This window comes from Camelus dromedarius, chromosome 22 (genome assembly GCF_036321535.1).
Source record: "Camelus dromedarius isolate mCamDro1 chromosome 22, mCamDro1.pat, whole genome shotgun sequence".
Taxonomy (NCBI): domain Eukaryota; kingdom Metazoa; phylum Chordata; class Mammalia; order Artiodactyla; family Camelidae; genus Camelus; species Camelus dromedarius.
In genome coordinates this window covers 15929547-15945868 of record NC_087457.1, presented here as the reverse complement: position 1 = coordinate 15945868, position 16322 = coordinate 15929547, and the positions used below count along the sequence as shown (strand labels likewise).

At 43.4% G+C, this 16322-nt stretch overlaps 1 protein-coding gene across 6 annotated transcripts in view; it reads right to left on the bottom strand.

Annotated features, from left to right (window-relative positions):
* Window positions 1–16322, bottom strand: part of FUT10 (fucosyltransferase 10) — a 138020-nt gene that overhangs the window by 102363 nt on the left and 19335 nt on the right. For all 6 annotated transcript variants that reach the window (XM_064477471.1, XM_064477469.1, XM_031440159.2 and 3 more), the window contains one exon: window positions 42–877. In XM_064477471.1, coding sequence (XP_064333541.1) covers window positions 42–877 — 836 coding nt within the window. The remainder of the gene's footprint in view (window positions 1–41; window positions 878–16322) is intronic.

The window sequence follows — 16322 nt, the reverse complement described above, 5'->3', positions numbered from 1 at the left end:
GCAGCGGGACCATCAGGACGGCCAGGCCGGGATTCGCTCACCTTCTCCTGGAGCCTGATGTTGTCCCAGACCTTGGTGCACACCATACACTCAAAGGCGTCGATGTGGTTGTCCTGGCTGAGGTCCTGCACGCCCCACCTGCGCTCCGCGAGAGCCGCGAGGAGCCGCCGGTTGGAGATCTCGCCCCTCAGCTTCCACTCGATGTAGGCCGCGTACCGGCCGTCGTCGCGGTCCAGCTGCCTGATGTACCCGGCCAGCTCCCGGGGGTGGGAGAACGCCGAGACCAGGATAGCGCTTCTGTTACTCGGCAGCCAGTCCGCGATGCTGGGGGAGCCGTGATACACGGGGACCACGCCCAGCTTCAGCGGTCTCCAGAACTTCTCGGTGATGTAGTCGTCGCACACCGCGTTCTCGAAAGCCAGGATGAACTTGTACTGGGCAAGGATCCTGTAAAAGCCGTCGGCGTCCATGGAGGCCGGGTCCGCCAGCTGCTCAGGGAGGTCTCTGTTCCGCAGGCACTCGCCGTAGGAATCGACCTCGATGTAAGCCATCAGCTCGCGGACGTAGCTGTCCCTGTCCGAGGGCGGGTCGCAGTCGGACTGCACGTACACCAGCGGGGCAAGTCTCGTCCGCAGGTGGTTTTTGGACTGCAAGGGGACCAGGTATCGGCGGGACTTCAGGACCTCCACGCCCTCCAAGTACTGGGTGGTTAGTGGCAAGTGGGAATGCCGGCTGAAGGTGGCGGTGTAGTTGAACAAGGTGATGATTGGCTTGTGAAACAGCTTGTAATTGTTTTTCGGAGACTCCTCATGGAAGAGGGCCCAGTCGTGACGGGCCTTCCGAGGCAGAGGTAAGCTGTCTATGTTAAAGTCAGTACCTAGGAGGAGAAACGAAAATGTAAGTCTGTCCAAAAGATTGTCAGTGTTGGGGGCAGAGGGTATAGCTCAGTGGTAGAGAACGTGCTTAGCATGTATGCAGTCCTGGGTTCAATCTCCAGCACCTCCATTAAATAAATAAACAAGCCTAATTACCTCCCCCTGCCAAATAAATAAATAAAAAGAAGGTACCACTTAAAAGAACATCAGTGTTTAAGTTGGAGTCCACCTGGTAAGATTAGAATACAGAGGAGTTTGAGGCCATAAGTAAGAAGCACATTACAGTGTCTGCAAAATGCCAGGCAGCCAATCACGAAGCTTTCACCCGAGAAACTGTTCAGGGGAGGAACCCTAAGGAGAGAGACCTTCTCTTTCATTTTATCAAAAGGGAAATGGGAGGCGTGTCTAGCCTGATCCTAAGGGGGGAATTTATTCCACTGCCTCCTGCAACTGGCTTTTCTTCCCAGAGGTGGTGCCTAAGATGGGGAAAGAGAAATAAAGAGTTAAGACAGTTCTTAAAAAAGAAAAGAGCAAGGAGAAGGAAGCCAAAAAGGGAAATGCAACCAGCTTGGCAGATTGATTAACTGGGAAAAAAAAAAAGTGAAATCATGCAAAAGTAGCCAGAACAAACAGACAGGATAGACTTTTTTTTAATCCAACATGATCAATTCCAACAAAGTGCAATGAATCAATCTTAGTCAAAATGGTAGACCAGAGGCTCTTAAAGACTTAAGAGCTGATAACAGCACCATGTTACAGACTGCTGCAGGATGGTCATGAGTTAACAAGCACACCAAGAAATAAAGACGGCATAGCAGGAGTATAATTATGAGTGATTCCAGCTTCCTCAGGATTGACCGGGGAAACCTTTGAAACATGATAACGTGCAGACAGAAATGATGGATGTGGTAATCCATTGTTTCCTGCCCATGTGGGTGGAGACCCAACCAGGAAGAAGTTTTTTCCATAACTGAGAAAGAAGAATTAAGACAATATCACAATACATAATACAGAACTTCTAAAGTGTTCCAGACACTGATGATTTTTTGGCCCAGTGATTTTGACCTCTTACATGTAAAACGGCATAGCATACAAAAAAATCCATCTTCTAGCATCCACTGGGAAAAAGCACACCAAATAAATGCTTTCAGTGTACTAAACCACATTCTCTGGTCAAATTCCTAAAACTTAATTATGTAATGCCAGTGCACACTCTCAAATAAATATATACTCTTTGGTGCCAACAGGACATCAGTGAGAAATCAATTAATCACGAAAGGTTTTTAAACCATTAAAGACCAAATAAGATTATTCTGGAGGACACATACTGAGCACAGAGTAACTGCTAAAGTAAGTAGGCACTACTGTCTTGATAGTAAGCTTTTATTCTCAATGATCAGGAATGAAAGAATAAAATCTAAAATGGTTATATAATTGTTTTCTTGGCATTTGTTGTATTGCACCTTTAGCATCAAAAAGAACACGCCTCCACACACCTGAAATGTAATGGCATGTAGAGCTGGATGGTCAGCAACACTTCATGGACAAATATGAAGACATGAAAGAACATGAGAAGAAAGTAATTCATTGCATTGAACAGGTGGCTCTCATCAAGGTTCTAGGCTGGTCAAGTGGCCAATGATGGGAACGGAACCTGTAAACTTGAGTTAGGGCGTCAAGCTTCCACCCAAGGCAGAGCAGAGAATCAAAGCCATCTGCCTGGGAGAGTAAGACCCAGAGTCGGGGGCAGGGATCAAGACGTAAGATTAGAGACTAGAGGGGACATGGTTAAAACAAAAGCGTGTCTAGAATTAATTGGGAGACCAGACACAGGCGCCTTGAGTGAGTGACGCAAACACCAGTGGCCGCCCGCTGCTAACCACTGGGTGGCACATAGGTGACTCAATCCGCCTCACCTGGTGGTTGCCACAGCAAAGACCCAAAATGCAGAACAGAGAAGCAGAAAGACACAAAACCTGCCTCCAGTGCTTCAGAGAACGGAGAGGGCCTGACTCCCATCACTGCTCATCTACATTAGTGAAGTACAAGAGACACTAAAGATGGTTATGTCTAGACCTTTCATGGCCAATATCTAGGTCCGCGTGTTGGTAACAGGAATGGGACCTGAAGCTAGTGCCCGTTACAATGAGCCTTCCATTCATTATAACTAGGAGATGCAGGCTTCCGGGCTCATTATTCCTTTAGCCAAGCTGTTCCTGGAACGTTGATTCTGGGAAGGAGGAGAGGCGAGCTCAGGGTCACATGCAATCTACAGAATAAAGAAAAGCCTGCAGAATCTGAGCAAGAAACATTTATTTATGTACATGCTCTAAAAAGAAACATGCCTTTTTTAAAATGAGAGTGTGAGGTTCTCATACATTTATCTGAGTTCTGTTTAGTTTTAGGAGTGGGACTATCTGTAATAGGGGGGGAACGCTTCTTTAATAGAGGAAAGTTAAAGGCATCGAAATTTCCGGAAGCATTTCCCATTATTTGCTACTTTAAAGAGTACTTTCTAGTTACTTCCTTAAAATACACACACACACGATCACATTAAAATAGAGTTTTTATCAGATTCTTCCAAACTAAAATTCTCTGAGGAAGGTTAAAAAATATATGTCCCTTTGCCCAGCGAGCTCCCCCACAAACTCAGAACTTCAGATGGTAAATACTCAAGAATTCCAAAGTTAGAACCATAACAGACCGAAAATACTTTACTGAGGATATCGCTGCCTCCAATGTGAGCGCCGATATTGAGCAATTTCTAGAAGGTACTGGATGTGGCAGGAGACAGCTGAGTCCCTCTGACTCCTTTAACTCCCTCTGACTCCAGGGCAATGCCCGTTATAACAAGAGTTGGAACTAGGGGTCTTAAAAGAAATGAAAATCAACTCAACTATGGTAAATCCATAAAAATGCGACCAACTTGCGTGTGACTGGTTCAGTAGTTTTATATACTCACCTTCACTGGCTCTTACATTTAACAACTTCAGATTCAAACTTTTATTTCTCTGGGTTATTTTGTGTTTGCTGAGTGCTGACAAATTCCTTCCTTCCTTTAAATAACAGCTGACAAACAGATCTGCAGCACTAAAAGTGCACTGTAAAGGGAGTCACAGCTTGGAGTACAAATGGAATAAAATTAATGCTGGCAAACGGTGCCAGACTGCTGGCTCTGGAGACTGAATTCGCAATGGCAGACAAGCAGAGGAGTGACAATACTTTGTGATACTTTTATGTGCTCCGTTTCTTCTGCGGGAGCATACACTCTTCTTTTGTTATTCCCACACAAACTGGTGAAAACAGAAGGCAACACATATTATCGACCCCACTCTACTAAGAACGTTTAGCTTGAGTCATGTATCTGGAGTTAAAAAAACCCTGGTGGGGACCAGAATTTTCAGACTGGCTAATGGCAAAGGACCAGAGGAATCCCTGGCCCCACTACAGTGTTGATTCTGTGGAATAACTTACTCTTGGTGCTCCCAAGACACCCACAGAAATATTACCCAGCTGAAACCCAGTCCGCTTGGGAGGTGGCATCTCTTCATTCAGGAAAAGAAATGCTCCAACACAATGTCCTCCAAAGGTCATCTCTGGTTTCAGAAAGAACCTCTACTGTAAAACAGTGTGTCCCATAAAATGTGATCCCGTAAAAAGTGCCCCAAGAGAGGGAACTAAAACTTTGGGGGGAAAACAATTTAAGCCAAGGGGTTGCCTCATACATAATACTATCATCTAGCATTTGCACAGTTCGTTGCTATTTTTAAAGCCATTTCACGTGCATTTGCTCGACTCACCCACACCACCCCAGCAGGTCATCTATTTTCTCTAAGGTTCTGAGGGTTAACTGAAGATGTCACACGTGTGTCTCTGCAGACAGCCTGGCTCTAGAAATTGCAGAGGGACCCCAGCAGACCACTCGACCCAAATGCTCTTGTGCTAACTTCTCAACCATATTCTTCCCTCCCCTCCCATCATCTCTCTGCATGAGTCCTTCTACCTGCCCCTCAATCAGTTCTATAGTGTGGAACCCCCTCTCAGTAATACATGTTCAATGAGGCGTCTGTCCATTCTACCCCGGGGCGTGGAAATTCCTCAAGCCCCCTTACTGAGCCTGTGCTGCAGGCCAGTCAAGGACTTTGCGGTCCCCTTCCTAACAGCACAGGGCCAGAGGTAAGAGTTCACGGAGAGTCCTGCCTACCCTCTGCCTCCATATTTAAAGGCTGTAAGTCAGTCTAACAAGCCGTTAAATGTTTTATCTTTCTGCCTTTACATAAGCATACATTCATGATTTTTTTTTTAATGTGCAGAGCAACAGTTCACAGCAAATATGGATGACATCGTTTTCTGCCACAAATCATGACTGAGTCTCCTCGGGGCTCGGCGTGGGGTGAGAAGAGGAGAAGGGCGAGGCTCCTTCCTCACCTGCAGACTCTCCCTCACCGAACCCCTCAAACCTTCCCCTCCTTTCACTCAGGACACCACAGGGGAAACGCTTCTTGCCCCCCTCCTTGGGGCCCCGCCCCCCCCCTCCAGAAGCACTTGAGTGTGTCACCTCTAAGGCGCCTCCTCAGCTGAATGAGTCCCCACCAGGTAACCTCCGCCCCAGTCCCACGGGCATCAGCTGCGCACGTCCCTCCAAGGAACCTGCAGCTGGAAGGCCAGGTTCAAATTCAGCACTCTCAGGTTCCGCAGAGGTGCAGGCTAGAATGCAGGGCTGCCTGGCCTCCATTCCTCCCACCCCTGGCTCTGACCCACACTGTGGGGGGCCCCGCACACATGGACACGGACGCCTCTATCTGCAAGTCCAAGGTCCGTCCTGGCAAAGTCTCCCTCCCTGACCAAACGGTAATCAGGCTCCTCTGAGCCCTCTTCTCACTGTGCCTGTGCCTCAGCCTTGGCCGGCTGCCCTCCCCCGGCCTGCAGAGCCCAGTGTCAGCGGAGCAGAAGGGGTTTAGTGAGAATCCCCCACCCTGGATGTCTGATCAAGTTCCTCACCCCCACACTTGACGCCTAAGCCCTCGGCCTGCCTTTAGCAAGAATCTTGTTGGGAGAGGGTATAGCTCAGTGGTAGAGTGTGTGCTTAGCATGCATGAGGTCCTGAGTGGTCCTGGGTTCAATCCCCAGTCCTTCCATTTAAATAGATAAATAAATACAAAACGAGTTACCTCCTCTCCTCCAAAAAGAGAATGTTGTTAAGCCAGTTTGGCAAGAATCTTCCTGCCCTTGATAACCTCTTAGCAATTTTCCATCCACTGACCCCCCCTCCCTCTGCTTGTTGGCTGTCGGTCCCCAGCTGTGTCTGCTGTACTTGGAGTGGAGCTCAGTTCTACACTGAAGTCTCTCTCTTCTCCTCCAGTAACTCGAATGAAATCCACCTTGCTGTTTTGAACAAATGTCCAGGGCAAAGTTTTTCCTTTATATTCCATGCATTTGCAGCCACCCCCTGGCCAATCCTCAAATCCAGGGGTGCATACTAAGAGCCTGGCTTGCCCTTTGGAGGACAAGCCAGAGAAGCAGCCAGGGCAGGCTCAGAGAGTGGGCTCCACCTTGGCCTTAGGGGCAGGGCATTTTGGGATCCCGGTACGTGGAGCATGATGTCTAAGGCAGAGGCGTGGGCTCTGTGACCACAGGTGGGCAAGTGACCTAGGTCTGTAGACTCTTCACCCTGCATGAAGGGGCACGCCTGAGGAAGGCCAAAGTAGACTCCTCTTGAAGTCTAAAGGTCCTCTTGAGTCTAAAGGTTCCACTATCCAAATTAAGTTGCCAATCATCCTCCTTAAGCCTGGTTACTGGGAGTCTGGAAGTCATGCTCTGAACTAAACAGAGGCCTGAGGCACCTTTTCTGATTCCTTAAACCAAGGGTACAAATTCAGATTTAAAACCTCTGAACAATGACACCCAATACGGTTGGGCAAGAAGAGGAGCCGGAGCATGATTACTTCCTTTTAGCACTTTCCCCTAAAGTGACTCCTTTTCAATGATTTATTTTATTGGGTTTTTTTTCTTTTGAGGGGGGAGGTAGTTAGGTTTATTTATTTATTTATTTTTGATGGAGGTACTGGGGATTGAACCCAGGACGTCGTGCATGCTAGGTACACACTCTACCAGCTATACCCTCCTCCTCTTCCAGTGATTTATTCTAAAACATGCCAACATTACTACTGTGGTTCCACCCCCACTCAGGTTTTGACTAAACCTAGTTACTGATGGACCCTAAATTTACACTCCATCCAGACTGTTCCCCTGAGCGTCAACCGGATATCTAACAGCATTCTAGAAATGTCCACCTGAATTTCTTCCCCTTCTTTTGCTCCACTAACTATTTAACCCCTTTGTAATCCATTCTTGTAGTAAATTCCTACTGTTTGAAACACCTAGAATAATTTGTTTTGCTATCAGACTATGATTGATACAGAAGCCCATTCCAAAAGCTTGAGGCGTAACTCACTGTGACTTTATTCCAAGTTCCGTTGCAAGTTTTCTCTTGCTTTCTCCTTGATTTTTCTAAAAATGTTATGTTTCTTCACAATTCTACCCCCTTGTTACCGCCATGCCAAGCTTCTATTTTCCCCTCTGAGAACCACCTTTCTCTTATTTCTTAGTCCATCTGGTGTGAATGTAGAAGCAGAAAAAAAGCCTCCTATTTAAGAAGGGAAAATATAAAATCAGAAAATGAGGCTCCCTTTAAGAAAGGAACTATCAAATTACTTGAAACCAAAAGTACATTCCTCATTCAGGTACTGTGTTGAAAATTCCTCCTCTGAGCTGCTAATTAAAATATGCAGAATTCTGATGAACCAGATGGCACAAAGAACGATGAGGTGGAGGTGAAGGTCTACAGGAAAGCTGTATTTGACCACATTCTAAGTTGTAGCACAAATTACAAATCCTCTTCACTGTGTTTTTGACCTTTAATGTTGAAAGAGATGAAGACTTCCTTGTTGCTAAAAGATTTTATCAGAGAGCCATCAGAAATGAACCTCTCCATAGCCAAAAGATGTTCAAGCTTATGAAACAATGGGCAAAGCACAGCTTTCGTGGGAGATGGCAGCGGTTCATAGATCACACCTACTGTGACTCACCTCAGCTGAAGCTGGACTCACAGTGACCTCACGGAGTCTCTGTTCTCATTTCCTGCCTTGGATTAAATAATTTGTTTCATAAAGCTCAAACAACTTTCCACTTTTGAGATAACTGTTACAATTGCTACCTCCTTGCCACAGCTGTCTGCAATAAGCTTAACAGCACATTCAAGTCCTCGAAGGTTTCTAAATCTAAACGGAGAAGGAAATTCCGTTTCCTCCACAGTAAGAATTAGGAAGAAGGAGAGTTAGGTCTTGTGAAGACCAAGAAGAAAGCAGAGCGGGAAAAACAGTTTGCAATGCCACCCAAAGCACTGCCCTCCTCTCCCTGGGGAGACAGGAGCTGCAGTCCCCGGGGCTGGTTAACAAAGCAGCTTTGACAAGTCCTGCAACGTTCTGCCAAACTCTGACAGGGAACTCTCGTGGCCCTCTTTAGGGTTTGTGATATCTCTCAAGGCACTCGAAGAATTTACTCCCTGTTACTAAAAGCCACATTAGGGTGTTTCTACATCTCACATTCTGATTCCCTCTACTGCGGCCAACATTCGTGGTGACAGGAGACAGAGGACAGCGACCCCTAAAAAGCAAAGTTCTAGGAATCCTCCTATTTGGAAAGCATTAAACTGGAACCTCTGGGGCTTCAAAGATGAACAAAATAAGCCCCAGGGCTCTTATGGTTATTAATGTAAATGTTAAACCATTAGCTAAAATTCAACATAGAATTACTCAAATGCAAATAGCCCGACTCCTCGTGGTGGTTGCTCCCTATTCAATTACCCTCTGGCTTTTTGGACGGACCTGCACTATAGCATTTATCATACTCAACTGTCATTATGTGAGCACCTGTCTAGCCCCTCAGCAGACAGGGAGACTTTCAAGGACCCATGCCTTGTTCATCTTTGCCTACAGAACCTAACATAGTGCCTGGGATGTAGCAGGTACCCAAAGATATTTGGGAAAATAAAGACAAATGAATTTTTGGTCTTATTTTGCCAAAGTCAGGCTTAAGCTTATTTGGGCAAGAAGAGGTAGAGAAAGAGCAAGAAGTAAAAGTAGAAATTGGGTGTTAATAGCAAGTATTTGTCAAGGGGATAGTGCTCTACTGGGACCACTGGGAATTCTTGAAAAAAAAAAATTCTTAAAATTAAATCAAAGCATTGAAAGCCCTTCATACAAGTGTCATCTGCAAATGATATCAGTCCCATCCCAAGCAAACAGGAAATTCAGTTCACAGTCCTAACTGTTTGATTCCATGACCAGCATCTCCACCCAATGAGGTCAACAGGTTTCTGTAAACATAAAAGAATGTATTAAGTTAGGGAGAAAGAGATGAAATGAATTGGTGAGACAATCACATGATCTTAGGACCTTTCTCCTGCCTCATTTACTCTGACAAGTGTAGCAATTTTATTTTAATTACTTATGTTAATATTTCATGGTAAAGTAGTAAGTGATACTATTACCTCATTTAAATAATAATGAAGTCTTAGCAACACTTTGGCATCCAGTCATTAATTCTTGGCAAAAAAAAAAAATTTACAGTCAATGATTTGAGAAAGAATTAGTGAGTTCTGAGAATACAAAAATGGGATAGTGAAGAAATGCTGAAGAATTGATTTTTTTTTAATCAAAAACTTAAGATTTATTTAGGAAAAAGTCAAATGTAATGAGGAGAGGTAGGTGAACAGGAGCTAAGACAATGAAAAAGTATTTTAGAACAGTAATGATGATTCCAGTTTTCTTTCTAGACTCTCACATACAGAGAACACCAAAAAAAAAAAAAAGAAAAGAAAGAAAGAAAGAAAGGGAAAAAAACAGTGATGTACAATTAACAAGTATGTTAAATAAATATGAATTTTCTTAGTTTTCATAATTTTTAAATTGTCTACATTTGGAATATGGAAGTAGAAAGCTAATCAGTCCGATCATCTGAAGAACTAGACTCTTAACCTGAGTTTCGGTATGGAAGACCTTTAGGCAGAGGTCACTTCTGGAGTGTTCCATGCTGACCACATTTTCATCAGTGTTTATTACGTGGAAACATCTTAGCAGTCAGTCATGGAAAAACACTAAAAATCATTCGAATCCTGAGCTCATGTGAAGTACATGAAATTATAACTTGCAAGTTAAGTCAATAAGCCAAGTGTATTAAGTTTTTTTCTGAGCTTTATACAAATCAAATGTATAAGTAAGCAACAAATAAGATTTTATTCAAAGCAGAGCAAATTCCCAACTTGCTGTCTGAGCTGGAGAAATTTAATTATCTATTTGCATTTTGTTTCAAGTGTTTCACACGTTAAAAGAATTCAAACGTTGAGGGGAAACTGGTACAGCCTTGTCGAGGCCAATTTGGCAGTAGACACCAAATTTTAATTTAATTTTTCCATTAACACAGCAACTCCATTCTCAAATATCTAGAGAAATAAGAGTAAAACATATGGGCAGAGACATACAAATATGTTCATGGTAATGTAACAGAAAACCAGCAACATACATACCCATTGACAGGGGTTAAATAAATTTAGGCATCTCTGCACTACTGAACCAACATAGCTTTCAAAATAATGAAGTAAACTGATACAGTCTAACAAGAAAAAACAGTCTTTAAAACATATGTTTAAATGGAAAAACCAATATATATCTATGGTATGATTCTATTTAAAAAAAAAAAAAACCAGACAGAAAAAAAAAAAAAAAACAGGCTGAATTCCATTACACATAAAAATTCTGGAAGGATAGCCACTAATCTAACTGGGATAGGGACTGAGAAAGTAAGGGTGAAATGTCCTTTCTGGCTTAGTAGATTTCTTTATTGTTTAAACTGCATTAGTAGATATATTCATGCATTACTTGGGGTAAGTTTTAAAAATCAAAAAATTAAAGGGGAAAAATGAGACACCTCCCTCAAGAGAAGCATGAAAAAGTCTCACAAACTGTGTATATTACGTAAAGGCTCACAGATACAGCCCAACACTGCTAGGTGGGCAGGGGAGGGTACAGCTCAGTGGTAAATCACATGCTTAACATGAACGAGGTCCTGGTTCAATTCCCCAGGACCTCCATTAAAAACAAAACAAAACAACAAGACAAACAACAAAAAAGACACGTCATCCAGAGGGCTGCTTAGGAAAGACTGCCATTGGAATCCGGCATGCTTTAAAGAGTATCGTATTTCAGAATTTACGTGGAAAATACATATAGCACAGTTAACTGCCAGGAATTTCATCAGCCCCAAAAGGAAAGCTGGCAGATTACAGTTTACTCGAATATCAACAGGTGAATGTGCTCTGCTAACATCCAGCTAACAAATTAGTTCCTGTGTAAACGAGAGATTAGCACACATGCTCGGAGAAGCCACGTTAGAGCAATGCCTTGTAATTCAGTTGAAAAAGTGGTTAGATTTTTTAAAATTAAACATATCAAGACAATCAAGCTGGAGCCCATCAAACCAAGCACCTTGAAATGATAGTAATTTTTATCTGAATTTGTTCATCTTCGTGCTTTCAATATGTGCTTCATAACCTTGATGGTATGTAAAAGCACTCAATGTTGGCGATGTCAGAGCCCTCAAAATAGCATTCTGGAAAGCAGAGAAGTAAAGAAACATAATGCGTCCTAAACAAGATAGGAAACCAAACTATAAAAAATGTTTTTTTAAAAAACCGGTTGGAATCAGGTAAGTGACACAAAACCCAGCAAACCCTCCAGCTGGATGGCTTCCAGAAGGATTCTCCCAGAGCTGGGTCCCTCGCAGCTGAGCCTCAAGGTGAAGAAACACAAAATGTCCATCCTTCTTGCCCTTCCTCTGTTGTTTAGAAGCTCCTTCCTGCTGCCCCACTGTTTTGTACCGTGTCTCCTGGAGGGGCTAGGTGACCAACTCGTCCCAATTTGCCTGGGACTTACCCAGTTTCACCAGTGAAAATCCCAGGCTAGAGGAACTTCCTGAGTCCTGGGTGACTCAGGACAGTTAGTCACCACCCCCACAAGGCCACAGTTTCATCCAAGACAAACATGTCCAGGCCCTCGATAGCTGCAGGACGGCAGGAGAGGCATGTGTCTTACTTTACATCATGTAAGTCGATGTTGTGGGCTACAAATTGGACTTCCATCTCTTTTTGATTAGAAAGTAGAGGCATCAAATATGTGCTGTGAGACAGAAGCCAGACAAAAGAGAGCCCAAAGCAGACAATTCAATTTATATGAAGTCTCTAAGCCAGCAAAACCAACCTCTGGTGACAGAAATCAGATCAGTGGTCTCCCGGGGGGTGGGAGTGGGGGGCAGAGAGCGGGAAGCGGGGAGGAGGACTGACAGAGGGGCACACGGGAAGTTTCCGGAGTGGGTAAGTGCTCTGTCCTCTGGCTGATATTGTCACCAGTTGCTGACTTAAAATGTGTGCATTTGTTGTCTGTAAACTTCACCTTTCAAGAGTTGATTTTAAAGAGTGAGATCTTCTATCACTCAAGGGATTCGGGACAGACTGGAGCAGACGCTTTTAGGGATACTGTTGGGGGGATTACTGGGGCTCGGGGAAGATCCAAGATCTACGGTCATTCTCAAGTCTGTGCTTACAGGATTCTAAGGGAGCAGCATGTTACCCACTTTCCTACATAAATTCAAATTTCACTCAGAGTTTGTGCAGTCCTTGACAACAGGAAATCGTACAGATTCCTTCTCCGGGAATATCGAAAGAAAAGTATAGCTAATGTTCTCCCATTCTACGTTGCTCTGTTGTCGTTGTACCTATGAACTCCTCCAAAGACTGGAAGCCCAGAGGTACAACAAAAGGCAGGGGGGTAGACTTCAGTGCCTCTGAATAATGCAACAGGGCAGCCCAACATAAACACCTTCGAGCACAGAGGTAACCCCAGCTGTGGGAACCTAATCTAATAAAACCGTGCGAAGGGGCTTCTGTTCAGGAGGTGGTCTCCTCTCTGACCCTGCCGCCGTATTTACCTTCTTCAAAGAAACATTTAGAGTTGTCTAGAGACTAGGGGACAGAGGCGGAGACTTCCAGGATGGAAGGGTGGAGTACCCGAGGCGGGTCCAGAGGACTCAAACAGACGTCCTTCACTGCATCACTAAGTGACCCTTGAAGGGAAACAGTCCTTGAATATTTGATTTTTTTAGAATGTTATCTTGCCATCACTTTTCCGTTCTCCACCTCTTCCTTGATGCCAGTGCTACCCAGAGAATTGGTATGCACTGCAAATAGAAGGCATCCGATGCTGAGCTGATGGGACCTGCTTTGTGATCCCGTAGCACCCACAGGAGGGGAAGTTCTGCCCACTGGTGATGATCGTGGGAGAAGAGAGCAGCCCAGACTTTAAAAGGTCTGTAGGGAAGCTTCCATGAATTCACACTGGAAATTTCTCAAGTGAAAAGCCAGAAGTCTCCCACATGACATACATCCGGCAAAGAAGAAGTAAGACTCGAGCCTCGGGTGTGTGCCTGCGTGTACATTTCCATGTGCCAAGTGTCCACTGGTCCCTGCTAGCCAGTAAAGCCGCTCTTGGCACTGCACCAGCAGAGCCAAGCATCTTCCCAGAATTATTTCCCGACTGGGAAATGGAAAGTTATTGGGTTGCCTCCCCCGTCTGATGGTGTGTAATGAAGTCCAGTACATAGCTGAGATGCTGGCCCAGGGACACAACAGAGCCAATCCTGTCCCCTGCAACCTTCAAGCGGAGCTGGCACGCAGGGGCTCCAGGGCAGCGCCATCCACCCGGCCAGGCCCTTCAGGCCGGCCGCCAGTTACTGAAGGCCATCCCGCACAGCCGTCTCACTCAGGTTTCCTACCACATCGTCAGGTCCCCTCTGTCTAATAATGAGCGGTGGATAGCCGCTGGGTGTTATGGTCCAAGGCCATTCCGATGCCAAGCCTTGAAAATAAATCCTCCCCCAGTAACTTGGAGCTAGTGCTCAGGAAAACATAATGGCACCACAGAGATAGCTCTGAGCTTCCATGAAAGGAGTTAGAGGATTAGAATCGGTGAATGACGTCATGAGAAAAATAGCACATTCACTGATCCAAGGTACGTAAGAAAATTAAGATAGAATAACATAAAATCAGGATGAAGGAGAGAGACAGGGAAATGCTCAAGTAGTTTTAACCCACAGCACAGCTGGAATGAGGCCCAGATGAGCCATGGAGTAGTATTTCTACTAGTCTGTTCTTCAGCAGATACCCCGAAGAGGATGTGCAGCTTTCAACTTGACTGAACGGCTCTATCTCAGAATGAAAAACTGCAGAGTGCCATTACTTAATAAGAAAGGGAATCTTTAGAAAACCTTCATTTGGGGTTTAAAACAACAATAAGCCAAACTAACAAAGGAAAAGGAATCAGAATGACATCGAACTTCTAGAATACAGTGGAGCAAACCCTTCAAAATTCTGAGAGCAGATAAACTTGCCTTATACTCTTCTTAGGAAATAGAAGGGGGCTGTAGTCACTCAAGGAAGTAAATCAAGAAAGCGGGAAACAGACCTAGGAAATAGGGAATCCAACATAAAGCAGCAAAAAAAAAAAAAATCCTCAGGGTATTTGAAATCCCAGGGTGAGTGTATTCAGCAGGATGAGTAACAAGTCCAATTTAGAGCAGGTGGAGGGTGCGGAACAAATGTTCCCTAGAGGAGAAATAAAACTGATAGACGATCTAATATGTCAGACCATTTATTTAAACTTTACGTACGTACCTAAAATTTATTTGTTTGATACACATAAAAATTCTACAAACACAGGTAGGCATGTGATGTATCTGATGAACTACTGTTAAAATAAAGTTAGTGACAAGTAATTAATAAAAACTAGGCAATTTTTTAAAGACAATGATTAGCTCTAGGTAAATAAAGTATCAAAAAAGGAAATGTAATCCCTGGCTCTATGCTGAGCAACATTTCATAGTCATAATAATGTAAACGATGCTGGTGAGATGTTATGATGTTTAGAAATTATTTAAAATAGGAGGGTGAGGAATGTGGGATAATCAAACACAAATAAGAGAAGATTGGAATATATATGTGTGTATAAATAAATCACTATGCTTGACAACAAAAATTAACGCATTGTAAATCGATTATACTTCAATTTTTAAAATTAAAATTAAAAAAAAGAGAAGATTGATGATTGTTGAAGCTGGGTGAAAAGTGCCAAAATGAAAACTTCAAATTCTAATAATTATATAGTAGACAATGATTTCTGATGTAATAAAATTTGGCTATATTAGACAGATTTGGGGGGAACATATATATATGTGTGTCTGAGGAGTCTTTAAAAAAATAATAATTGTCTCAAGAAATACAAGTATGCAGATACTATTTAGAAATACGAACACAAATTCCAGGAAAGAGAGGTATAAAGGAGAGGGAAAAAAACTTTTTTTAATTTAAAAACACTTTTAATACTATTTGATTTTTAAAATTGCTTATGCATTACTTTGGTAAAAATTAACAAACTTCTTCATCCTCTTAAGATATTTTTTGTTATGGTGGTATATAATTTCAATGTCATTTTCCCTTTATTTATGCAATGAAATGAAAAGAATTAAGGGGTAATATGTGAACATAAAAAAAGGGAAGCTGGAAATGATAAAAATTCGATAGCCGCTTCCATTATGAGGTTTGACTGTACATACTTCCCCCTAGTGTCAAGTCGTGGTAAAGCATCTTAAATTTTATAAACTCTAGATACACTTAAATCTTCAAATGTCGCACACTCTCTTTATCTTGGATCTTCTACACTCTCCATGCAGTAAGTCTCCTATTTCTAGGATCCAAAATTCAGGTTTGGACTATTAGTTTTATGATATGGCTTTGGTGTGAATTCAAAAGCTTTTGATGGGAGGGTCTTAGAACCTGGTCATGATTAATGGGGAAATGTGTTCTGAGTTCCTTAACAACTATTTATTCAGTTGGGGAAAAGGATCCATTTGTTTGTCATTTCTTCAATTCCTTGAGGATTGAAGAACCAAATACAGTGCTGGACACAAGACTGACACATAGACGCTCAAAACATAGTGAGTGAGTCTGGTAGGTGACTGATTTCAGAACTCATTTTGCTATTTGTGGACCACCTGGAGGGATGACGTGTCACAGAGTGACCCCTGTGGTCATTAATAAACTGCCAAAACCAAATATTTAAGGAACAGGGACTAGGCAACACAGATGACATAATCTAATTCACTCCTGGAGAGAAAATGGACAGATCAAATGACATCTCCCATCGCCCTCCATCCCCTCCCAAAAGAAAACACACACACACACACACACACACACACACACGCACACACACACACACACACAAAACCACTCACTTTTCACCACAGGTTTGCAATGAAAAGAATGCATTTTCTTCCTAAGCT